We start from the raw sequence: 24,420 nt of genomic DNA, 5'->3' as shown, positions 1-24,420 counted from the left end.
TGGGTTGAGTGAAAATATCATTTATTTGTTGTTTGGAATGAACCAAATCCTATGTTTATGGCCACTTCCACTTCAAACTTTTCACTTCCTTCTCAAATCTTCCATTTCCCATCGAAACCTCTTAACTGGTAAATCCCTTCATGCTTTCTACATCAAGTCCTTCGAATCTTCTTCCATCTACATTTCCAATCACTTCACCCTTCTCTACTCCAAATGTGGGTCCCTCTCCAATGCCATCACCTCTTTCAAACTCACCCAACATCCCAATGTGTTCTCCTACAACACCATCCTCCACGCCTATGCCAAACACTCCCTTCCCCACCTTGCCCACACACTGTTTGATCAAATTCCCCAACCAGACCTCGTCTCTTATAACACCCTCATTGCTGCTTACGCCGATTGCGGCGACTGCAGCCATGCTTTGAGGTTGTTTCAGGATGTCAGAGAGAGACCCCATCTTGGGATTGATGGTTTCACTGTATCTGGTATGATCACTGCCGCAGCATGCTGCAATGACATTGGTTTGAATTTGATCAAGCAGCTGCATTGTTTTGTAATTTTTGGCGGGTTTGATGCTTACACTTCAGTGAACAATGCTATCCTCACTTGTTATAGTAGGAAGGGGTTTTTATGTGAGGCGAGGCAGGTGTTTTATGAGATGGATGGTAGAGATGAGGTTTCGTGGAACTCAATGATTGTGGCATTTGGGCAGCACCGGGAAGGATCGGAGGCCCTGGTTCTGTTTAAGGAAATGCTTAGCATGGGATTGAGGGTTGACATGTTCTCAATGGCTAGTGTTTTGACTGCATTCACATGCCTCAAGGATTTGGTTGGGGGGAAGCAGTTCCATGCTATGATGATAAAGAAAGGGTTCCATAGGAACTCTCATGTTGGAAGTGGTTTGATTGACTTGTATTCTAAGTGTGCCACCAATGGCAGTGGCATGTTGGAGTGCAGGAAAGTGTTTGAGGAGATTCCTGCACCGGATATTGTTCTTTGGAACACAATGATTTCGGGATTTTCCCAGAATGAGGACTTGTGCGAAGATGCTCTTTGTTGTTTCCGGAAGATGCAGCATGTTGGTTTTCGCCCGGATGATTGCAGTTTCGTTTGTGTAATTAGTGCCTGCTCCAGTTTATTGTCGCCCTCTGTCGGAAAACAGGTTCATGCATTAGCAATGAAATCTGACATCCCTTGCAATCGTGTTTCGGTGAATAATGCTCTTGTTGCAATGTACTCTAAATGCGGGAATCTTCAAGACGCAAGAAGGTTATTTGATACGATGCCAGAACGTAACACAGTATCACTGAATTCAATGATTGCTGGTTATGCACAACATGGCATTGAGGTTGAATCAATCCAGCTCTTTGAATTGATGCTGCAAAAGGATATTACCCCTAACAGGATAACCTTTGTATCTGTTCTTTCTGCATGTGCACACACTGGAAAAGTTGAGGAGGGTCAGAAATATTTCAACATGATGAAGGTAAAGTTTGGAATTGAACCAGAAGCAGAACATTATTCATGCATGATAGATCTTTTTGGTCGAGCAGGCAAACTCAAGGAGGCTGAGAGTATTATTCAGACAATGCCATTTAATCCTGGTTCTATTGAATGGGCTGCTTTGCTTGGTGCGTGTAGGAAGCACGGAAATGTGGAGCTAGCAGTGAAAGCAGCCAATAAGTTTCTTGAGCTGGAACCTTATAATGCTTCCCCGTATGTCATGCTTTCAAATACGTATTCCAGCGCTGGGAGGTGGGAAGACGCTGCAAAGCTTAAAAGGCTTATGCGGGAAAGGGGAGTGAAGAAGAAACCAGGTTGTAGTTGGATCGAGATAGATAGGAAGGTTCATGTCTTTGTGGCTGAAGACACTTCACATCCAATGATAAAAGAGATTCATGAGTACATGAGGGAGATGTTGAGGAAGATGAAGGAAGCAGGGTATGTGCCGGACATAAGATGGGCATTGGTGAAAGATGACGAGGAGGCAACGGAGGAAGAAGAGAAGGAAAGAAGGTTATTGCATCACAGTGAGAAGCTGGCAGTAGCATTTGGTCTGATCTCGACCGAAGAAGGGGTGCCAATACTGGTTGTAAAGAACCTACGTATTTGTGGTGATTGCCACAATGCCATTAAATTTATTTCCGCCATCGCTGGTCGGGAAATCACGGTTAGAGATGCTCATAGGTTTCATTGCTTTAAGGAAGGGCAGTGTTCATGCAGGGATTACTGGTGATAGTATAATCAAGGCTGCTGCTTCGTTTTAGTCATGCTACCATATTTGGTTGCATATCTGTGTCACCTTTTAGGTTTATAGCTCAGTGTTATAAACCCCAAAGTTATGGTGCTCAGGTGAACTGAACATCATTGATTGGATTATTAGTTGTAGACCTAGTATGCAGTTAAAGCTAATGTCATACTAGTAGAAATGATAGATTTATTCTTTGGTTATCCACAGGGATTTGTCAATACTCAATTCTAAAGGAATTTTGTTGCTTGAAGACATAAAAAAGTGTATCTTGATTCACATCATAGACATACTGATAAATGATATATGACAAGCATTATTATCACTTAGTATGTGTTTTGCAACATGATTTATATGCTAACATTCTTATTCCGGATAAGCCTAAAACTGCAAATATCCTGTGGCCAAGATGGCATTCCAGGCTTTCTTATCTGAAATCTCCAGTGACCTTGTATCTAGACAACTCAGGATCATGATCTGATTTGAGTCATACGCCCGAATACCGGCCTAGTTCAGTAGTTATGAAAAACCAGTGAGTTAAGGTTCTGAGTGTAACAGCATTACATACTTTTGTTGGATGAATCATAGTGAACACTCTAAACCTATATTCTATTATCTTTTTTCTTCATTTGGTTTTACACTTCAACCATACTTTTTTTGTTAACTTTTATAATTAGGTCACGAAAAGTGTAAATTTACACATTTGTGACTCAATGATAGAAGTTTTATTTTTTATTAACTTCCACAATGGATTAGGAATCTATGCAAATTTACACCTTAGTGGCTCAATTGTTGAAGTAACAATTTTGTTTGGGTCATGAAGGTAATAATGTAGACATTTATGAATCAATTGTACACATTTAATGTTGTTGGGTTCTTCTGAATATATATAGTATTCTCATTCACATGGACAAATTCAGGAGGTAGAGATTCCTTTGCCTAATATCAGCTTATCATATATCGAGTGGTTATTATCTCATTTCAGTATATTGATAGATTTATGAAACGATAATGGTTAACCCATCCTAACTTGATTAACCCTCTAATCTAACAATAACGTTTCTGTCTAAATTATATATTAAGCTAGAATCTCACTTTTCTAGCATAAACAGCATCACAATTCACTGCATTTGCACCCATAGAGACCACGGGATTGAAAACATATATGAGCATTCATACCTTTCAGAAATACAATGCTAAGTGCTAACTATATATCATTATACAAAACTAAAATTCATAGCCAACCAAAGAATAAACTTGATATCATACAGTATATATATGCATATTTGCAAGAGAAGGAACTTGAAAAGAATTAATGAATATAAAAGATTATAATTTATAGCTATAATTTACATTAGTATATATACAGCATTGAGCCCTCAAGGTGGTTTTTCAGAGTCATATTCACAGAGCTTGTTTGGCATACTGGCCACCTCCAAATATGTCACCATCTAGGTATGTTTCTAGATCTTTATATATATATATACATACATATATATAACAGTACTGATGGAGGTGGACAGAATGCCAAAATGTCTATGGAACAAGACCTTTGAGAAACCGTAGAGAGAAAAGATAAAGCATAGATAAGGAAATGGAAATGGTAGTTAATTAGCTGAAGTTTAGTGAAGAGAGATAGGGTGTAATAGATAAATGAGGAAGAAATAAACAAGTTTTGTTTTGTAGAAAGAAAGGTTTATGAGCGTGCATGGAGTTGTTTGTCTGTGGGGATATGGTGGGACACTCGTGTTGTTGTATTCAGAGTAAAGACACTTTCTATTCAACCCTTGTAGGTTTTGTCTTCACAAGTTTACATGAATATGTTGCAGTAAAAGACTCAGGTGTCAAAAGTAAGAAAATTCTACCATAAAATCTATGAAGAAGAAGCGGTTGCATACAAAGTTGGTTCCTTTATTAATGTTGAGCATGGTATATTGGTATATTGGTATTGGTGGTGGAAATCACTACGCTTTTTGACTTTAATATGGGTTGTCCTTGTCCATGTCTCCCACATAGTTTGTCAACTAACTTTTTTATCTGTTCAAAGTTCAAACTTTGAGTTTCAATGGAAATATAAATGTTATGTACATTTGGAGAAACTACATATATCATTTACAAATTACAATTATCAGAAAGAAAACACCTTTTATGCTAGTTTATTTCCTTCACAGGGGGAAACCGTGTTTGGATTATGCTTGCACTTGTCTAGGCATAACAAACCAGTGTTACCAATGTTGATGGGTTGGGACATAAAATATATATTGTTTAACCATTTAACGACATCCTTAAAATTATTTGTATCACTGTTGATAACTTGAACAGTATTAGCAAATCCAATCTATTGTATATATTTATCAAGCAACTCACCTTTTAGTCACTCTTCACAAAACAACTTTACAATTTTCTATTAGTGCAAACACCTAATCAAGAATTAACCAAAACTTAAATTAGTTTCTGAAAAGGTCACAGGATTGAGGATATCACTCAGAAACTCATAACTTTATGACTTTGTCATTTATAGGAAAACTAGAAATAAACTCTATTTGTAATTCACAATAAATCAGATACAGAGTAAGGGTTTTCAAACTACATGACCCGTCTAATTTATTAATTTTAAATGTATTACTTCTCTACTTTTCATTCCTCTTATCTTTAGAGGATTAAGAATTGTATAGAAATATAATGAAGAAACTAAACTTATACCCTTTGTAATTATGAACTTCCCCCCAGTGAATTTTGAATGTCTTGATCCACAATATCAATCAACACAATTGGATTCAATCATTCGTTCAGTCATTTGTAGACTTGTAGTTTCCTTATACATCTTCAATCTGCATAATGAGCTACACTGCAATGCTATTTTCAACAACAGGACTCACATCTTGAGCTATTTCCTCAACAGGGTTATCCTTAGCCCAGACAGCAGCATCGAGATATCCAAACTCAAAGAGTCTGTCGAGAATTGCATCATCTGCTGGCTCAAGTGCCCACTCGAAAAGCTGAAACAATTACATGCAAAATCTTCATCTCTTTTATTATTAAGAAAATTGTTATGTTAATTTTTAAACTGAAGGGTTACCTGCCGCGTGCTACACACATTTTCAGGATTGCAGTCTGGACTAATCCCTACCCCTTTCAATCCTAATCGACTTGCTGGAAAAGCACAAACACGGACCTATGAAGAGGTAAATACTTATTGAGGTTGAAACATGAGAATAAAATCGTGGTAAGTCATAAATGTAAACAATCATATCAGAATTGAAACAGTAGAATTAAAAGAGCGAATATTTTCAACCATGTCAGACCTGTTAAGTTCCATGTTTGATACAGAATAACAAATAAAAAAATAACAAGACAGCACAGTAGTAACTATTATGTTTAGGTAGTAGTCAGTTGAAAATGATGGGTTATATGTGACTATGTGAGTCTAGGGAGTCGAGATAGAGAGAGAGAGTGAGGGAATTATCAAATGTTTTGGGAAAAGAGGAGGAGAGCACATGGGGCTTCAGTTTTTTAAGTTCATTTACAACAGATAATAGACAGAAAAACATTCAACGAATGATTCATTTAGAAACTGAAATATACCTTCGAAAACGAATAGCCTAAAATAATATATCAACTTTTTGGGTAACAAACCCTAAAGTTAACTCTTCAAACAATCATTGGTAGGTTTTGTAAATATTGTAGGGAATTACTCATAATGCATCCCAACAGGGGTTTCATCAAATAACCCATGAATTAAATCAATAAACCGACAAGTAAATAGATTTAGGAAAATACCGTCTTTGCTGCAGACGTTGGCGGCATAAACAATGTCAAACCCCCATCAACACATAGTCGATTTCTGAACATTGTTGCGGGTCTCGGTGCAAGATATCTGGAATGAGATGCAAGCTTCAAATTTACTTAATCATTCATAATGGGTGAAAACATCATATGCAAAAAAGGAAAAACAATATACTAACAAATCACCCTGGAATAAAGGATGAAGTAAAAACTGCATTGATGAGATCTTCCTTGGAATCAAACTGATCCACTAACAATCCCCTGGGTCTCCAAAGAAGCTGTGTCACACCAACTGCAACAAAGGACACATAATAAGTTTTAGCAAAACTTAAAAAAAATATCTGCTACTAACAATAAATAGAACTTTTAGGCACTTTATAATCAGTACTTTTTGTCCAAAAGGTCGGAAAAATACTTATCTTTTTGTTTCTTGTTTGATAAACTATATATGAAGATACGTTTAATTAGTAACTAAGATAATTAAATATGAATTGTTGGAGACAACTACACATGTTTTCTCTCTTTCATCTGTGTTACCTTCAATACTAGGAAAAAAAGAAGAGAAGAATCTCCATAAAAAAAATAGCTGAACATCCAGCCTTACCTCGAACTCTCCCATTGGATCTGATATGAGCATCCTCCGGCAAAAAGTTGACAAGAACATCACGTAGAACAGCCTATGTAGAGAAAAAGGTTGCATTAAAAATTGAGTGTTTTGCTAAGGAAATAAAAAATGTAATCCAACAACCATACGTCGAGGATATTACAACAAAAGAAAACCATAAAGCGCTTTCCCGGATAATATTTTTATCACGTTTTCACAAGCCTTTGCACATAACAAGGCTCTCATTTCAATTTTAAAAAACTTCTACGGATGGAAATTTCAGACCAATACTTAGGGTGGGAGAGTTTACTCATCAGCAATTGAGCCTACCATACCAGATCACTCCTTGTAATGGTATTTGCATCATCATTAATGTGACATAAATAATAATAGTAAACAAGCACAGGTAAATGACACCGAGAATAACTAAATAGAGGCATACCCCCAACCGAAATGCAGTTCCCTGATTCCGACAATCTTCAGCCAATACTTTAGTTGCCTTTAAGGCTTCTTCCATACTTGCTCCTGAAGCAATCACTGCACAAACTATAGCTCCAGCAGAGGAACCAGCTAGTGGTGTGGTTTCCTGCTTAAGTATCACCATAAAATTGTTGATTGTAAAAATGAGTGCAAAACAAAGACATAGAACTTGAATCATCAAGCATGTATCGTTGGTAATTTGGTAAATAACAAGGTTATATGAATAAGATGAAAAGCTTATAAGAGAATAAAACATAGAATAAAAAGAATAATAAATAAAAAGGGTACCTTGATGTAACCATTCTGAATGAGAAAATGAGCAGCACCAAGATGATAAGGGAAGAGAAGACCAGCAGCAGAGAAGCTAAACCCAGGGCTTGTGATCACTCTCAAATTGCGTTCCGCCTCAACATCCTTCTCCCTCTGTTCCCAAATAATATCAGGTTGAATCTCATCCTCAACCACCAAGTTCCCAATCCTCTCATCAAAAATTCCATTTTTCAATTCTTCCACATTTGAAGCATTCTCAAGCAAGACGGAATTGGAGTTGGAATCGGAATATCCTTCTCTGGTGTTGTTGCGTCTATGAATTAAACGCGTGGCGAGACCCAAGAAGAGCTCCCCGGTGGCGACGGCGAAGGATTTCTTATCAGTGGGTTCAGGAAGGGGAGGAGGAGTGGTGGAGCGCTGAGAATTGGAGGCGAAGGTGAGGAATTGAGTGCGGCGGAGGAAGGTGCAATTAGGGTTAGGGTTTGGAATTGGGAAAAGATGAAGTTGTGAAGAAGAAGAAGAAGAGAGAAAGGTAACAGTGGGAGTAGATATGCTCATCATCCTCAACCTCAAACTCAACCCACTGCAACTAAATAACTGGCTAACTTCTTTTTATTTATTTATTTATTTATTATTATTATTTTATATTCTTTCCTTTTATTATTAAAGTATTCTTTTATCTACCAATCATTTTAGAGTTTAGTGATATACTTTCCCTTTTGAATGATTTTTTTCTTGGCTTAACTTTCTTCCATAAAAAAGAATAACAACACAACACAAACACAACACAACACAGGTATATGTAATGTAATGAGAATCACAAATGACTCCTCCAACATGACCAAGATAAACTACAAACCACTCATTTATGGATATTGCATCAAAATTAAGATATACATTTTACTTGATTGATCAGTTTAAACCTAAAATAAATTACCAAATTTCATATCCATGATAAGTTGTTTGTGAGTTAGGAATATCTCCCATACTAGAAAGACAAGTACATACAAAAAAAACAACATGATTTGACACGTTACTATTGAAATATAATAAAATGACACTTTTACAAACAAAAAAAGTAATAATTTGTCTATCAAATTAGTGAATAAAACATATTTATTACCTTTTAGTGAGTTTATGTTGTTGATTTTGCAAAAGCCAAGGTAAAAGGGAATATTACCTGCTAGATCATCTGTGAAGAGTGAAGAAAGCACTAACTAATGCACTATGTTATTGTTGGACCTCTTGAAGAGATGGAAGAATTATCTCATTACAAGCATGTGGGGGGTTTTATACTCGCAGAGGAAGATTTTTGGTACAGAGAAGTTTAGATCAGGAAAACAAGCCTCTGCTTTGAAGACAATTAAAATATCCCTTCTTCTATAATGTACAAAATATTTTGGAGTGACATGTACTATTTCATTAAGTAAAGCTTACAACATTGAATTATTATATAATACAAACCAATGAATTTGTTCTTTAACATCCAACCAAATGGAATGTTTCTATTTCCATTGCTTAGGTACTCTTGTAATCCTGAAGAGATTATACATTGGTGCACTGTCACTGAAAACTCTTCTTCCATCCCTAGTTGTGGATTCATATTTCCATGCCGGTCCAATAAGCCACGATGCAGCAACTCCACCAATCAACCCTCCTAACTGTAAAAAAAAATGTGTTAAAGGAAGCACTAGCAATAGGAAAAAAATAAGTAGACAGGTTAGAATGGTTTAGTTATACAATCAATCATGTTATTAGTACAACAAAAATCATGTTCACCAAGAAGGCATGGCATACTTGTACCTTATTTGTTAAATTATATCTTGTTGGCTCAGTCAAAAAACTTCTACCATTATTTGGTGAAAACTTGTATCAGAAATAGAATAGGCTAGTTGAACAAGGAAAATGAAATCTGAGGAATTAAGAAAAATCCATTGGCAATGCATTCATTAACTTGCAAATGATTGTCTGACAATTGAATAACGAATTAGAAAATGAGCGATGTAAAGATGTTATACTTACATGTCCCCAATTGTCAATGCCATTGGATAATAGCCCTAGGACCTGTATGGGAAATACTAGCAAAAATGAGAGATATAAAGATGTAATGCATTAATATACCAGCAGATTCAGTGACTCACACAAAGTTCTTGCTAAAACTATATGTTCATGCTTGCTAATCAGGAGAACATATTAATGTAAATGCAACAATTTAACAGAATCAGTAGTGATCCGAACACCTTAATGCAGAATGAGAAAGCAACCCTGACAGGTTAGTGATAATTCAATCCAACTATAAATATCCTAGTTTGGACAGTAAAAAAGCTTTTGATTCTACTAAGATGGGGAATGAGGACATTTACCATATTGAGGGCAATCACACGTGCTATGTGCAGCAAATCTTCTTTACCACCTCCTACAATGTCTTTGTGCCTCAAGACAAACACTGCAACTGATCCAACCTGAAAACCAGGTATTGCTTAACATGTCATTTTTCTACCTTTTTCATACAGTGTTTCAAATCAAGATAAGCATTTGGGAGAGATAAGTACCGTGGGAACAAAAAATTACAGAAGAGGGTTCAAGCCTAAGGGGAAAGAGAATAAAAGTCGGTGGGTTATGTTCTCATCATCTTCGATAACCATCCCAAATGTGAACTCAAATATATTATTTTAACCTTGCCTTTTCACTTTTCCGGTGGGGATGGGGTGAAGGTATAGAACTCTGAACTAAGCATGTAGTTTGGGGGGAAATGCAACAATGGAGTTAAAATGCCAAGTAAGTTATACATGTATCAGCTACCTTCTTAACAATGAAGTTAAAATGGGAAATTAAAAGCAATTACTAAGTATATACCATTGGAATTAAAATTATTGCTCCAATTTTGATCATCCATATGTATGTAATGTATAATACTAGGCATGCACATAAAGCTAACATAATAATGTAGAAGAACTTACTAGTCCAAAAATTGCCCCTGATGCGCCTACTGCGGGCAATCTGCTGAACCGATAACTCATAGCTGAACCTGGTTTTCTCGAAAATATGTAAGGAGAATACTTGGAGGTAAGCAATTTCATGAGCTAGTGTATAGAGAATAAGCAGTTACTTGCAATTGCAGAGGCAAAGTACACTGCCAGATATCTTAGAGGACCACTGAAGCTCTCCACAGTAGGACCAACTGAATTTAAGGAATAACAATTGACCTGCAGAGATTTTGAAGTAATTTTAATAACTAAAAAATAAGTGATGATAAAACAAACTTCAAAGTTCAAACAACTAAATTCAAACCCGACCATGAGGTGTCCAATGTTAGCATGCAAAAAGGATGACGTGGCAAGTCTCCAAAGTTGTCCTTTGTCAATGAGACTGTTTATCTAGTAACATACACAAACTCACATGTAAGAACTCAACACAATTTAGGACATATGTTTATATTTTTATTCGTTACCTTACCTTTGCTCCCCACAATAAAACCTTGCCTTGGCTCGCAAGTTGTGCAATATAAAATCTGTTCAAATGATTAATGTATAATAATTCATATCATCATATTGTATGTAAATTTGCAAAAACAGTAACATCACGTACAAACTAATAAAATGAGGAAAAGATAAGGAAACACATAGAACAAAAAATAAAAGTACACATTTTTAGATTGTTTGGTGCCAACTGTAAGTTAACTGGTTGAACTTGTTGCTTAGGTTCCTGGTTGTATATTTTCAATGAAATTGATATATCCACACAAAAAATTACAATGCACATTGTAACAACTTACGCCTCTCTGCTTGTGGGTAAGGCTGCCTACATGAACCCTCCCCAGACCCTACTAAGTGGGAGCCTCGTGCATTGGACCATCTTTTTTATTGTAACAACTTACAGCAATAAGCACATGAGAAAGTCATTAACAGAAATTGAATACACAATTGAAGGGAATATATACTCACAAGACATTGGCAGCAAGGAGAATATTTGTCCATTTCCTTCCGCTAAATGAATTTTTTCTGGACATGTTGGAGTTTGAGTTGGACATCCCAGCCTTTCGAAAGTGATCTCCATGTCCTCCTCCACTAAAGAAAGAGAAAGCATCATTTGACAGTTGAAGAAAATTGAACCCTTTGAGTTGAATGGATCCTTGACACCATTTATCCTTCAATTGACGTGGAAGAATAATTCCGACGCGGTGGCGGAGAAGGTAGGAGTGGTGGAAAGAGGTGGCGATGAGATGAAGTGAGTCATGACCCGCCTTGCAAACAGGTGACAACAAAACTTGGGGCACATCCATTCTCTTCCCACCTCCAAACTCAAATTACATTATTATCCTTCTTTCTTTTACCTCTTTTATATATACCACCTGTATTTAGATTTGCCCTCCAACTTTTTTCATTTGACTTTTTGTTACTGTCCCATATTATTTCAGAATTCGTAGTTGCTCTTGCCAATAAGTATTGTCCCAGAAATTGAACTCATTTTTTTTATTTAGTTTTATTTGAAAATCTAATTTCTCTCTACAAAAAATGTAAATAGTTTAAGGCACCTATTTAAGTTTCTTTTTTCATTTTCTATATTTTTTTACTAATATTAATAGAGTAGAAGGAGTATCCTACTCAACACATATAATGGAATTAGACCAATATTAGTAGTACTCCACTATCACTGAAACTCATTTTTGTGCAATACTATATTCACTATGTTACATGAATCAAGTTCATTTCTTGTGTATAGCTGAATCTAATGTGTGACAACACCTTATTATTTCCCATGAGCTAGACATGACACTAAAATTGTTCTATATCTTTATTTTTTAAATTAGAAGATAATTTATATTAATTCAATTAAGAAATCCCTTGTTAGTAGAAGATTTTCCTTGTACAATTCTAAGCAAACTTTTAAAAACACACATTATAATTAAATTATGAATAACACAACATTATGAACAAATGACTACATTAAAATAATTTTAAAAAAATGAAAAGAGCACACACATCACCAAGCCTTGAAGATCTTTTTGATCAGTTCCATTCCATCCAAGTTATTGCTATTAAGTATTAAGTGCTATGCAGCTTTTACCTGCTTAATAATAACTATATGGAATAGATCTAAAATACTATTCAGATTCCAGAGTGTGATCTCTCTCATGTATAGATGAAGCTATAAAATGAGTAATGCACGCCACCAAGGACTACCTGCAATTATCTACCAACTCTCTGTTAGCCATTCAACTTCCACACCTCACTTATTCAGTTAGTGTTATTGCCTGCTATAGTATCATTTAATGTCCTAAGAAATGGTACATTAGAAAATATGGTCTTTTACCTTGGGCACCATGAGCATAATGTCTTTGTGTCCAACCCAGGACTGCACGGATAGGCCTAAAAGAAGCCAACTGGTTCCAAATCCAGTTGAAGCTGCTTGCAACATCTTCAAGGCCAAAGCCAAAGCCAAAGGCATACTCATTCTCACTGTGAGTATGGTAATCAGCATTAGGAACTGCTTGTAACTCATAGCGGCATACAGGGCAAGTGTTGTGGATTTGCAGCCAAGGGAGAATGCAGTCAGAATGGTAGAAATGTTTGCATGGCAACTCTCTAACTTCCACACCAACCTCAAATTCATCTTTGCAAATAGGGCAATTAGGGTCACTTGCCAAATGGGATTGTGTTACTTTAACTATTGGTAATGCTGCAATTGCTGAAGATGCTGTTGGAGGTGGCCCTGGTCTACTATTAACAACCATTGTTTGATCAATGAAGCCATCATCTAATAATGTATTATTCTCAAAAGGGTTGTTGTTGTTGTTGTTTGCTTGAGGAGGAAGCAATTGCCTTGGTGGACGAGTTGGTCTAACAAACCGAAGAGTAATCCAAGCCTAATGACAAAAACAGATGTACAAAACATTAGAGATTGGCTAAATATATTATAAAAGTACATATATACATTGTTGTTTACGTAGTTCGCAACAATTACAATGAGACTGATCAACAATTCCAACATACATCAATCAACCGTAAAAAGAACATAACATTATGGTGACCACAATTTAAATTGATGGCTAGATCCATTCTCACCTGTGGATTATTTGAACCATCTTCATCACTTTCTGTATCCCATTGTGTTGTTGTGTTGAAATGGTTGTTGTTGTTGTTGTTGTGTTGTCTCCTTAGAGATGGATCAAGAATGAGAGACAAGTCATTCATTAGCTGAGTAGCAGGCATATTATTATTATTATGATTATTGATGAGAAGCCTTGGCCTTGAGATATCAAGCTCATAACGCAAATAATGGAAGCAATAGGGACATAAAGAACCATTTGGATTTGTAAAGGGTATCCTCACAGTACGTTGGCAATTTAGGCACCAGAAATAGTGGAATCTTCTCATTCTTCTAACTCCATTCACAATAACACCAGGACGTGGGTTTGTTAGAGACATGCCTCAGTTTTTGAAGAAGAAGAAGCAAGCAAGCTAGAACGTGGACCTATATAATTTATATGTAAGTGGTTTTGCATGCATGGATTTGGAATATTGGGGGCACAAGAAAGGGATTCCTTTTACTTTGTTACTATTGATTGATTGATTGAACTCAACTTTGCTCTATCTTATTATTATGTCCTAAATTGGTTTTCTTAACAAAGGTGTTCCTCTTGACAAGGTAAGTGATGCTTGAATCATAATGTTAAGTTATCCACTGCTTTTGGTTTGAATGGACCCAATTACAATATAAATGGGTCGGGTTTGAGTTCGGGTTCGGGTTTGCTCTATCTTATTATATTGTTGAGTTCAATTCCCCATCCTAATAACTCAACTCTACCCTTTCTCTGTTCCTCTGAATGGCGAATTCCGTAATCCATTTCCTCCAACAATGGTTAGTATACCACCCAACCATTCTGAACTTCTCATGGAACCCTCCTCTCACCCCTTTCTCATCTCTCTCTCTCCTCTCTTTCTCTCTCTTATCCTATCTCTCACTCTCTCTCCTCCTCCCTTCTCTCCCTCTCCCTCCTCTCTCTCCCCGCTTTCTGAAACCCATCACCGCCCTCCACTCCCTCTCCCTCTTCCTCATCTCTCTCATCATGTCCTTCTCCACCATCCTCACCATCTTCTCCCATACACCTCACCCACACTGGATCCTATGCTTCCCTCCACACACTAAGCCCATTGGGCCTCTATTCTTCTGGGCCTATATCTTCTACCTCTCCAAATTCCTTGAACTCATTGATACGCTACTCATTATTCTATCACGCAATTTTAGACGACTCTCATTCCTCCACGTGTACCATCATGCAACGGTTCTCGTCATGTGTTATCTGTGGCTTCATACTTCTCAGTCTCTGTTCCCTATTGCACTTGTAACTAATGCGTCTGTCCACGTCATCATGTACGGTTATTATTTTGTAACTGCATTGGGGGTAAGGCCTAGGTGGAAGCGTGTCGTAACGGATTCTCAGATTGTACAGTTCGTGTTTAGTTTCGTGGTTTCTGTTGTTATGCTATACAAACACTTGTATGGTGAAGGTTGCTCTGGGATTTGGGGTTGGTGTTTCAATGCTCTTTTTAATGCTTCGCTTTTGGCTCTTTTTGTTGATTTTCATCGCAACAGTTATGCTCATAGGAACAAGAGTAAACTAAATGTTAAGACGGATTAATTAATTGAAGACTCGGACCCAATTATTTTTGTTTCTAGTACTTCATTGCTTCTGAGTTCTGAATAATAACATGCATCGAAATGAATGCTTCATTGAGACTCAATTTCTTCCCTTGTATTTTATTTTTATTTTTATTTTGTTTGTAATATTGTGATTTTGAACGCGAGATAGAAAACATTGCCAAGAAGGGTCCAATATTACTTACTGTTATATATATAATATGGGCATGAATGATATTGAATTGTTTAAACTAATGGTAGGTACTCTAATATGGGCATGAATGATGACAATTTTACTAGTAACAAACAAACAATAGTAAGAGTTAGGAGAGTTTGAGCAGTAATTGGAAAAATACACATACATCAAACTGAAACATACATAAATACTCAAATTGGGTTAGATTAAAAATCTGACTACAACTTAAGTATTTTAAATTACATCCCAAAACCATCTTAAGCAAATTATGGGTTGTGACATGTCAATCCGTATAGCATTATTGTTTTCTATTTCAATTTTAATCGTTTTTATACTCTTTTAAAAAATAAATCATTCAATATTAATGTATTACTTGTCTTCTACACATTAGGTCCTGTTTTATGAAAAAAAATGTATTACTAATATTATAGGTACATTTTATTGTTAGAAATCCAATTTTGTAACTCTATAAAAATTTTAAACTAATTTCTAAGTCAATCATGTATAATAAAAATAGTACATTTTCCGATATGTTTGAGTAGAGTCCATTCTAAAATAATGATCATATACAAAAAGGTGATTTTTTCAAAAATGCACATAATAAGATATTTAGACTCTATAAACTATCGAGGTTTAGCAAGCCAATTTCGTCAAGTTTAAATTGAAGATTAGAGTAAACAAATGATAAAAAAATATTAAAAACCAAAATTTCATCAAATATTTAGTTCTTGAATACTTTTTTAATCTTTTATCATTACTTGAACAAAATGAATATGCCAAAATTATTAAAAACTTGTATGATGGGTTGGGTAGGAGATCATGAACACATATTTCATCCAAAAAATGTATCATTTATGTTTATAGAATAGTTAAGTTAAAATTATATTAAATAAATATTTTTCCTGAGAAAACACAATTAAGGTGTTAGGCATGTTAAAAAGAAAAGGAAAAACCACAATATCGATGGTGATTTTTAATATTTGATTTTATTTAAAAAATTAGAAAATGTAGTTTGTTGTATCTTTTTGTTCTTCTCCTTGTTCTCTCGGCCCTCACTTATTAGGGTTTGTACGTTTCCAATTCACTCTTCTAATATTCCTTTTCTTCAGATCCATCACTATCTCACCATATCTCCTTTTTATATTCCCTTTATTTTTCAGGTCCTATTTCTTCTTCTTATTCTTCTTCTTCTTCTTCTTCTTTATTTATCATTTAATCCATTAAACGTTAATCTGTTTTCTCCTATGATCTTTATGCATCTCAAATTTTATATATGTATTGGCTTTGATGATCATTTAACGGCATCGCTATCAGTTTCTTTCACTTATGATTATTATTATTGTTATTCTTTTTGTAGGGAATTATATTTTTGAACTAGTTGTCCCGAATCCTGTGTTAAAAATATCATAAGATTATCAGGATCAGGTGTTAGGAGATGCCGAGAGACTTGTCACGATCCCGATCGCCTCCTTATAGACGAGGGAGGCGTTCACCATCTCCGGTGGGACACCGGTATAGCCGGAGGAGCAGAAGAGACAGAACCCCATCTCCTCATTACTCCAAGAGCAGGTGATCCTCTTTGATTGTTTTATACATCTCTTTTACTTTCGTTGATTGATTGTCGAAACCATGTTTTACAATACATGTTTATTATTGGTATTTTGTTGCTCTTCTTCTTTATGATGTGAAGTACTATACAGTGTATGTTAGATTTGCTTCCAGGTTGGATGCTATGTGCAAATACCAAGGATATCATCGTTTATACTATTAGTTATATGATACTTGATGATAGCTAGCAAAATCAGATTTAGACTTGAACTCGAGTATTCGGCAAAATGTGTAAAAAAATGTGGTTCTACTTTTATCAGGCTTCTTTGCCTTTCCATTGTATTAATTTCTTATTTAAATTTCAAATAAATTACAAATTTTCATTTCCTTTGTTGGAGTAGATGTCGAAAACTGACTATTTTTGTGTTTGAAGAAATGAGTGACATTTTCAGGACTACAGAGCTATTGTATTTTTATGATCATAACATGTAGGTCAAAGTTGATACCTCTCTGTTGAGCTCCTTGAGCCCACTCAATGAGATGCATACTGTACTGTTATGCTGGATGATTGATATTGCTAATATTCAAGTATTTGGCCAACTTGTCATAAGTGTCTGGTGACCGCGTTTCTTACTTTGAAAGACTTTTTATTGCGTTTCTTTCTTTCTTTCTTTTGGGGGGAGGGGGTTTATTATTTGTATGATGAGGTGGAAACTCATCAATGACTGATACATAGAACAAAATATAATAATATAGAACAAGATAGGATACATGTTATTCATAATAACATTAAAAGATCAGTTTCTTTCCCACAATATGGAAAGTGAGGGATGTAAGCAGGTGGTGGGTGCTGATGAGTGTTTTTTCATTGCTCGAATGTGACATATGCTTCTTCATGTGCTAAAAGATGGAGCACACAATGGTTATTCTTATCAATTTATGAGGTAACTGTACATGTTTTTGTATTTAGTGTGCTAGATGTTGCGCAGGTAAAGTTCACTTAATATAACTCTTTTCTTTGGTGGAGATTTGTTGCTTATGATAATCTTTGTCATCATACAGGCGAAAAAGTCATTCTATTTCTCCAAGACGTCGCAGAAGTCCTTCTACGACTCCAAGACGTCGCAGAAGTCCTTCTACGACTCCAAGACGTCGTAAAAGTCGATCTCCTGCTGCAAAACGATACAGAAGACATAAAAGTAGGAGTTCTTCATTGTCACCTACTCGTAAATCTTCCAGCCCAAGCCTTGGTTCAACAGAGCAAAAAACTGCCATTGAAAAACAACAGAAAGAAGAAGAGAAGCAAAGGTAGATAACTAGCTTGTCATTTTCTTTGAACTCGGCCTTCTCTTCACCTGTCCTTGAGTTATGATTTGAAATGGAAGTGATTTACTAATGGGTAGATTCTTCTGGTTTATGATGAGAATTTTAATCTTTTATGCAAAACCTATAACTTATCATGTTTATATCTTCTGTTAAAAAGAAATATGCATATTATCAGTAAGAGACTGCCTGGAAATTAGGAAAGGATGTTATTATAGCAAACTTCTTAGCTTTTTTTCAATTCTTTGGCGAAATAGGTCTTGCTTCAAATTTCCCATCTACCTTATGTTTATTTTCTGATATTGGCATGCTCCACTTTTGGTAGTCTAATAATGTTCTTGTATCTATTAATATATAAGCATGTGGTAATAAAAAATTTCCTTGGTTTCTCTGTTATGCATAAAATCCATCAGCCGAGAACATGCTATGAGATGTTATGGTCATATATGCTACCCAAGCCTTACATCATGATTATATTGATCTGTTGTCTAGTGAATGGTTCTCTGTAAAGAAAAGAAAATAATATTCATATTAAAGAGTAGGATGTTGCATCTCTTTTGTCTATCACATTTCTATACGTGGCATAGTGGGCCCTGGTCTGCTCCGTGTCTCTTTGACTGAATGTCCTAGTCATCATTATATCATAAGGAACAACACTTATGCTTTATTGCTTGATCGACATACATCACCTGTGGGGAATTTAATGATATGAATAGTTCAGAAAATTTGAGAATTCAAAATAAGAAACCTCTGCCAAAAATATTGACCCTAAACAAAATATCACTTGAAGTGGTTATTGTGCGTATATAATAGCTAAATAACCACTTGGACTAATTATTGTTCCTTATAGGAAATACTTTTATGAAGGTATAAGTTTTTGTTTCCCATTTTTGGAGGAGGATAAGTGGTTCCCTTCAGTACTTTTGACTTTTATAGTAACACCCAGTAAGAAAGCTTGACCTGACCCATTGATCCTAAAGCTGTTATATGCACAAGTTGTTGCATTTCAGTTTTAGTTTTGACTAGGAATTTTATTAGTGTAAACCTTAGGTTTTACCGAGTTAGTATTATTCTCAACAGGATCAACCTATGTTTTTAGTTGTTTTTCATGCCTTTGGGACTTGACTAATAAAAAACTTGGCCTAATTTATAACTAATTTGTCAAAGATGTTTAGAGTAAAAATTACAGTATTTCCATGATCAGTTTAAAACTGCAGCAGGTTACTTGAATTTCTTCTCCACAGGCTTGTCTGAAGGAAGGTACTGCTATAATTCAACTTGTTATGTTTGATGATCAAATTGGCTGCCTCATTTATCTACTGTTCACCAGTTTTGAAACTCATTTGTTTGGATCAGGATTCGATAGAGGTATGCCTTAAAAGCATAACCATTTTTTTAGTGTCATTGTCATCATGGAGGTTAGTTTGCGGTTGATTGTGGTTTTCCATTAAGTAGTTTAGGGAAGGGTAAAAGGAAAAGTGAAAATAAAAAATGGGAGAATACATAAGCAGACATGTCTGCTGTCTAGCTTAGTTGTTAACTGTCTATCTATGGTAATTAACATCGAGGTTGAATTTGAGTCCACTGATTTGTGGCATCCCCCCTGTTTGAGTGGCCATTTCTTGCTTAACATAGTGCTGCACTTTCACAGGCGTCAACAAGAAGCAGAAATTAAATTAATAGAAGAAGAGACTTTAAAGAGAGTTGAAGAAGCAATTCATAAAAGAGTCAAAGAAAGCTTGAACTCTGAGGAGGTTCGGGTAGAGATTGAAAGGCGGTTGGAGGAGGGACGAAGGAGACTTATTGGTGAAGTTTCAGCTCAACTTGAAAAAGAAAAAGAAGCTGCTCTTATCGAGGCTAGACGGAAGGAGGTATTTGCCTCACATTGTTCTATATGATTCCTTTAATATTTCAATCTGTAAATTTGTTTATTTGATTGGTGTATGGCTTCTTTAGCTTAAGTTGATGAGATGTTTTTGTGCAGGAACAAGCTCGGAAAGAGAAAGAGGAGGTTGAAAAGATGATTGAGGAGAATAGGAGGAAGGTTGAAGAAGCACAGAGAAGGGAAGCATTAGAGCAGCAAAGGAGAGAGGAGGAACGTTATAGAGAGCTAGAAGAGATACAGAGACAGAAAGAAGAAGCCATGCGTAGGAAGAAACAAGAGGAAGAACAAGAACGGTTAAACCAAATAAAGTTGTTGGGTAAAAACAAGTCCCGACCAAAATTGTCATTTGCATTTGGATCCAAATGAACAATCCCATTTCACCTTATTATTATTATTATTATTATGTTTGGCCTGAATTATGGTATTTGCATGTGTAATTTGATGAACTTATATACACCCTTCTCCTCAGCTTAGTGTTATTTTCTTGTCACTCTTTCCAGCTTTCTCATATTCACTTAACTTTCCATATAAGCTTAATGGGGCCATGTTCATCCTATTTTTGTTGGAGCCACATCTTTTATCCCAAATTTTGTACCACTCCATGTATATCTTGTTTCTCATTGAGAATAAAAGAATACATAGAGTGATATAAAGTTTAGTTTTGGTAAGGAACCACACTTACCTTTTTTGGGGGCAATAAACAACTAATGAGAGCAATAGTGTTGAGATTTGAGATGTATGACATATAAATCACAATGTTAAATTTAATTATGCTCATTATTAATGTAGTTATACTCACCCCTTAGGGATTGTCTGTATAATTACAAATTTATTATCCATAAACTAAATTCATTAATCTCTTGGTTCCATAATTATTATCTTTAAAAATAAAATGTATTCTCTTTAGGTTTCTTAAATAATTTATTCCCAACAGGATATTTTCTTTTAATTTTTAAGCTGTTGTTTGATGTAAGTAGTTTTTATTATCACATTGTATTTTATGGAATGTCATTAATAGAAATATAATGTGCGGACAAATTTGAGTCTCATTTGGTCCAAATTAGATTGATATAAAACAATACTCTTAGGAATGTTTGTTATCGTTTTTTTATAAATATTAATTGACTAGAGAAACAAGAAGATAGAAGAAGGATATAAAGAAGTCATTTTACATTGACATTCCCATGAATTTGTTATTTTCAACCGTCTTCACAATTAATTTGTTATTTTCTACCAAATATTTGACTCTTATATTCAAGTGAAATGATTATTCATTGAGCTTATGATTTTTGTTTTATTTTAAAATATTTATTGTGGATTATTTTATGGTTAAGTAAATATTTAGCTTCTAAAAATTAGTCATGCTTCAAAATGTTATTCAACAATATATCCTAAGTTAGAAATTTTATCTTATTACTATATCATATTCATAATGTTTGGAGGAACTATCAATAAATTTAATTTAAATATCATTTATGAGTATTTACGTCTTGATAAGTAATTTACCAAATAATATCTTCAAATCAACTCATGGAGTCAATGAATTATGATAAATGTTTTAGCAATGAAGATATATAACAATAACTGAGGATTTGTTTAATTGACCATCAAATCGACCTATAAAAGTATGTGAATGTCTCATTTCCCATCTCAACAATTCAATTCAACATCAAAGGTTTTATTAGTGGATTTCATTCATAAACTTAAATGTCTTGTTCTCTTCTACATATAATCATGTGAGGAATAAAAAGTAACATGACATGATCCAAATCAATCTTTTATTTCTAGTTCTTGTGCTTTGGTCTTGTATGCATTTTTAAGTAAATGAGGAACTATACAAAGTTACAGATCATAAGCTAATTACAGATAATGTTGGTGTATGAATGTTAACTTGTAATAGTTTGTTCTATTTGGTCTACAATCAAGTATAACAACAGTATTCTGTGACCCACTTAGTCTTTCAATTCATACGTACGTACATACATTATTTGGGCTCCTCAACCTGTGGCACATTTGAGTAAAAGAAAGCATAGCTCTCAACATTGGAGTTGCCCTCTTTCACCTTTGTCCATGAAACCCTCCATGTTTTAAGCAAACTTTGCCTGCCAATCAAGACAGTATCAGTAGTCAAATTGTTATATTGCAACAAGTTCCATCAACCACTTGGTTAAAAAATAAATACATCAAGTCTAACATGCACTGTCATATCCTAACAAAAGGGGAAATAAATGTGATAAGGAAATGATTAATGGTGAAAGTGAACCTGTTGCTTAAGAGAGTTTGTAATTCAAATGCAGTAATCAATTAGAAATATAAACAGTGTATGTATTTAAAGAAATACAATAAAATGTTCATAATCAAAATTGTAATATTCTATAGCCAGTCAGAGAAACACTCAAATCTTCAGAAAATAGGTTCCATTTGCTAAATTGACATTGATGTTACTTTTCTATTTCCAAGCACCATATACATCCAATTGCCATGCTGAGACTTCTAAAAAAACACTTAGGACCTACTTGTTCCCATAATTAGATGCAATATTCTAGCACACAAATCAAGCTCATGCTATTTTAAGCAGTTTAATGTTGCAGACATGTAACCATACCTCTCTGCTTCAACACTCCTCTTTGCAAGCATCAGTGTCAAGAAGACAGGAACCATTGCAGCAAACAAATGCTTAAGTGTGTGGCCACTAACAATATCATGAGTCCATTCATAGATATCCTTATCAGTAGCCTCTAGCACCTTAGCAAGAAGATAAAACCCTGAAAAAAAATTAAAACCTGAGCATTGTTGAAAAGTTCAAGCGACTATTATGCCATAAGACAAATCTAAACCTGCAGCCCATAGCCAGTAAGTTGAATGCGTGTACATTGGAGGCAATAAAATAGCCATGAGAGGAATAGCAATGCATGGTACAAATTGGACCAGAGCATATGGACGGAGGTCATCGAAGAACCTGGGGCAGATGGACATCAAGAGCAATTATTTCAAGAACTATTCCATAATTTTTTCCCTCACAATAAATCATGCAGATATATATGGAAAATATGTTTGCAGAATTGGCAATTAGTTTTTATCCATTTGAAGAAATTGTTGTCTCTTAATATTGCAATCACTGAACTTCAGATAACAATATAGGCTAAGAAAATGAAAGATTGTAAATAAAATAACAAGAGAGTAGTAGGCTTGCCTCCAATACACAATGCTTATTATACCCACCAAAACTAGAGGTATAATTGAAATCATCCCCTTCCTCTCATCAATCCGCTCAATGATAAATATTGCCACGATTGATGTGAAAGCAATCGTCATCTGTCATAAAAAATGGTTTGGAAATCAAAATCAACAGTGGGAATGGACTTCTATCTATAATGATTCAAAACTGAACTTGCGCAGGAGGAACTCACAGGCAACCGATCCCACACAAGGCGAGCATCATCTGGCTGGAGATGATAGTACGAAGATCCCACTCCAACTGCAGCCACTCCAACATAAAAGCATGTCCAACCCCATAGTTCACCTTGCAAGCTTTTAGCATGCATTTTTATATCCATAAAAAAAGAAATCATATAGTGCGCGTTTGGAAGTGCTTCTTTGGACTGATGAGAACAGGTTATGAAAATAGCTTATAACCTTCCTATAAGCTCAGGTTACAGCTTATTTTAGTAAGGTTGTTAGAAAATAAGCTCATTTTTTTAGCTTATTTTGAAATTTCTCATTGAATAAGGGCTTAATTAAGTAGTTTAACCAAACACACTCATACAAGATACAACACAACCGGATTTTCATTTTGCAAGCAGTAAGAAATTGATTGTGACATAAAACACAATACCTGAGCTGAAAATAATTTCCATGATGACAAAGTATCAACCCAATGAGTCCAATAACCAGAAATGGGAAATTCGATATCACGTTGAGTGCATTAGGAATGCCTGCAAATTCGGATTATCAAAACAATTAAAAAAACCACTTCGTTGCGAGAATTGACCACAAAAAGTGTCAAAATTGATCTACCCTAGATCTCAACGATTCCTCTAAAATGATATATAACACACCCAAGTTCAAATTTTATAGGTAACCCTCTTGAAAAGGAAGTCAAATCTAAAGATAATTGAAAAGAAAGGAACTGAAAGGGTGTTAAAAATCACATTTTTTAGATAACCCAGTTGAAAGGAACTGAAAGGGTGTTAAAAAAACATAGTGATAATAGAAGGGGTTACCGAAGAAGCGGCGGTGGTCAGCGAAATCATGGTATTCTTGGGATTGAGGAATAGAAGGGGTTACGATCATCAAAACTATAAAGCAAAATAGTGCTACTAGCCATGCGTAAACTGTGCGTTTTCTCATTTTTCTCTCAGAGGAGATCAGAGTCAGAGACAGAGACAGAGGATTTATTATAAACAGTGACGAAGGTTGAATAGGCCCAATTACTCTCA

At 35.2% G+C, this 24,420-nt stretch overlaps 8 protein-coding genes across 12 annotated transcripts in view; 3 read left to right on the top strand and 5 right to left on the bottom strand.

Annotated features, from left to right (window-relative positions):
- On the top strand, positions 16-22,051 carry LOC109329232 (pentatricopeptide repeat-containing protein At3g49710). 2 transcript variants are annotated; one of them, XM_019562902.1, is made up of 2 exons: positions 16-2,233; positions 21,973-22,051. In XM_019562902.1, the coding sequence occupies exons 1-2, from the start codon at positions 38-40 to the stop codon at positions 22,000-22,002; spliced, it is 2,226 nt and encodes a 741-aa protein (XP_019418447.1). In that variant the 5' UTR covers positions 16-37; the 3' UTR covers positions 22,003-22,051. The 2 variants fall into 2 exon arrangements, with proteins under 2 accessions (XP_019418447.1, XP_019418448.1); XM_019562903.1 differs by lacking the exon at positions 21,973-22,051 and having other exon boundaries at positions 16-2,525.
- On the bottom strand, positions 2,214-24,363 carry LOC109329255. Of its 2 annotated transcripts, XM_019562934.1 has the most exons (8): positions 24,205-24,363; positions 23,817-23,916; positions 23,392-23,512; positions 23,175-23,296; positions 22,819-22,940; positions 22,587-22,746; positions 21,973-22,083; positions 2,214-2,233 (listed from the first exon to the last, which is right to left on the bottom strand). In XM_019562934.1, exons 1-8 carry the CDS (start codon positions 24,329-24,331, stop codon positions 2,227-2,229), a joined length of 870 nt encoding a protein of 289 aa, XP_019418479.1. In that variant the 5' UTR covers positions 24,332-24,363; the 3' UTR covers positions 2,214-2,226. The 2 variants fall into 2 exon arrangements, with proteins under 2 accessions (XP_019418479.1, XP_019418478.1); XM_019562933.1 differs by lacking the exon at positions 2,214-2,233 and having other exon boundaries at positions 21,818-22,083.
- On the bottom strand, positions 4,763-7,984 carry LOC109329243 (patatin-like phospholipase domain-containing protein 2). Its single transcript, XM_019562918.1, has 7 exons — positions 7,407-7,984; positions 7,081-7,224; positions 6,639-6,711; positions 6,221-6,326; positions 6,029-6,125; positions 5,328-5,423; positions 4,763-5,247 (listed from the first exon to the last, which is right to left on the bottom strand). Exons 1-7 carry the CDS (start codon positions 7,947-7,949, stop codon positions 5,092-5,094), a joined length of 1,215 nt encoding a protein of 404 aa, XP_019418463.1. The 5' UTR covers positions 7,950-7,984; the 3' UTR covers positions 4,763-5,091.
- On the bottom strand, positions 8,721-11,715 carry LOC109329254 (RHOMBOID-like protein 10, chloroplastic). The gene is made up of 8 exons (XM_019562932.1): positions 11,333-11,715; positions 10,845-10,899; positions 10,685-10,765; positions 10,498-10,594; positions 10,349-10,416; positions 9,752-9,850; positions 9,411-9,452; positions 8,721-9,049 (listed from the first exon to the last, which is right to left on the bottom strand). Exons 1-8 carry the CDS (start codon positions 11,668-11,670, stop codon positions 8,894-8,896), a joined length of 936 nt encoding a protein of 311 aa, XP_019418477.1. The 5' UTR covers positions 11,671-11,715; the 3' UTR covers positions 8,721-8,893.
- On the bottom strand, positions 12,447-13,846 carry LOC109329252 (probable E3 ubiquitin-protein ligase RHC1A). Its single transcript, XM_019562931.1, has 3 exons — positions 13,454-13,846; positions 12,702-13,254; positions 12,447-12,571 (listed from the first exon to the last, which is right to left on the bottom strand). Exons 1-3 carry the CDS (start codon positions 13,814-13,816, stop codon positions 12,537-12,539), a joined length of 951 nt encoding a protein of 316 aa, XP_019418476.1. The 5' UTR covers positions 13,817-13,846; the 3' UTR covers positions 12,447-12,536.
- Positions 14,177-15,120, top strand: LOC109329257 (elongation of fatty acids protein 3-like). Its single transcript, XM_019562939.1, has one exon. The coding sequence runs from the start codon at positions 14,215-14,217 to the stop codon at positions 15,028-15,030; it is 816 nt and encodes a 271-aa protein (XP_019418484.1). The 5' UTR covers positions 14,177-14,214; the 3' UTR covers positions 15,031-15,120.
- LOC109329256 (uncharacterized protein At1g10890) lies at positions 16,298-20,474 on the top strand. 3 transcript variants are annotated; one of them, XM_019562936.1, is made up of 5 exons: positions 16,298-16,385; positions 16,583-16,794; positions 17,836-18,081; positions 19,748-19,967; positions 20,081-20,474. In XM_019562936.1, exons 2-5 carry the CDS (start codon positions 16,661-16,663, stop codon positions 20,345-20,347), a joined length of 867 nt encoding a protein of 288 aa, XP_019418481.1. In that variant the 5' UTR covers positions 16,298-16,385; positions 16,583-16,660; the 3' UTR covers positions 20,348-20,474. The 3 variants fall into 3 exon arrangements, with proteins under 3 accessions (XP_019418481.1, XP_019418483.1, XP_019418482.1); XM_019562938.1 differs by having other exon boundaries at positions 16,306-16,385; positions 16,645-16,794; XM_019562937.1 differs by having other exon boundaries at positions 16,310-16,385; positions 16,637-16,794.
- LOC109329237 (MLO-like protein 4) overlaps positions 21,178-24,420 on the bottom strand; it is a 31,852-nt gene continuing 28,609 nt past the window's right edge. The window contains exon 17 of the mRNA XM_019562911.1: positions 21,178-21,188. The gene's annotated coding sequence lies outside the window, so the exon portion shown is untranslated. The remainder of the gene's footprint in view (positions 21,189-24,420) is intronic.

This window comes from Lupinus angustifolius, chromosome LG16 (genome assembly GCF_001865875.1).
Source record: "Lupinus angustifolius cultivar Tanjil chromosome LG16, LupAngTanjil_v1.0, whole genome shotgun sequence".
NCBI lineage: Eukaryota > Viridiplantae > Streptophyta > Magnoliopsida > Fabales > Fabaceae > Lupinus > Lupinus angustifolius.
The sequence above is the reverse complement of the archived record's forward strand: the minus strand, read 5'-3'. Positions and strand labels throughout refer to the sequence as shown.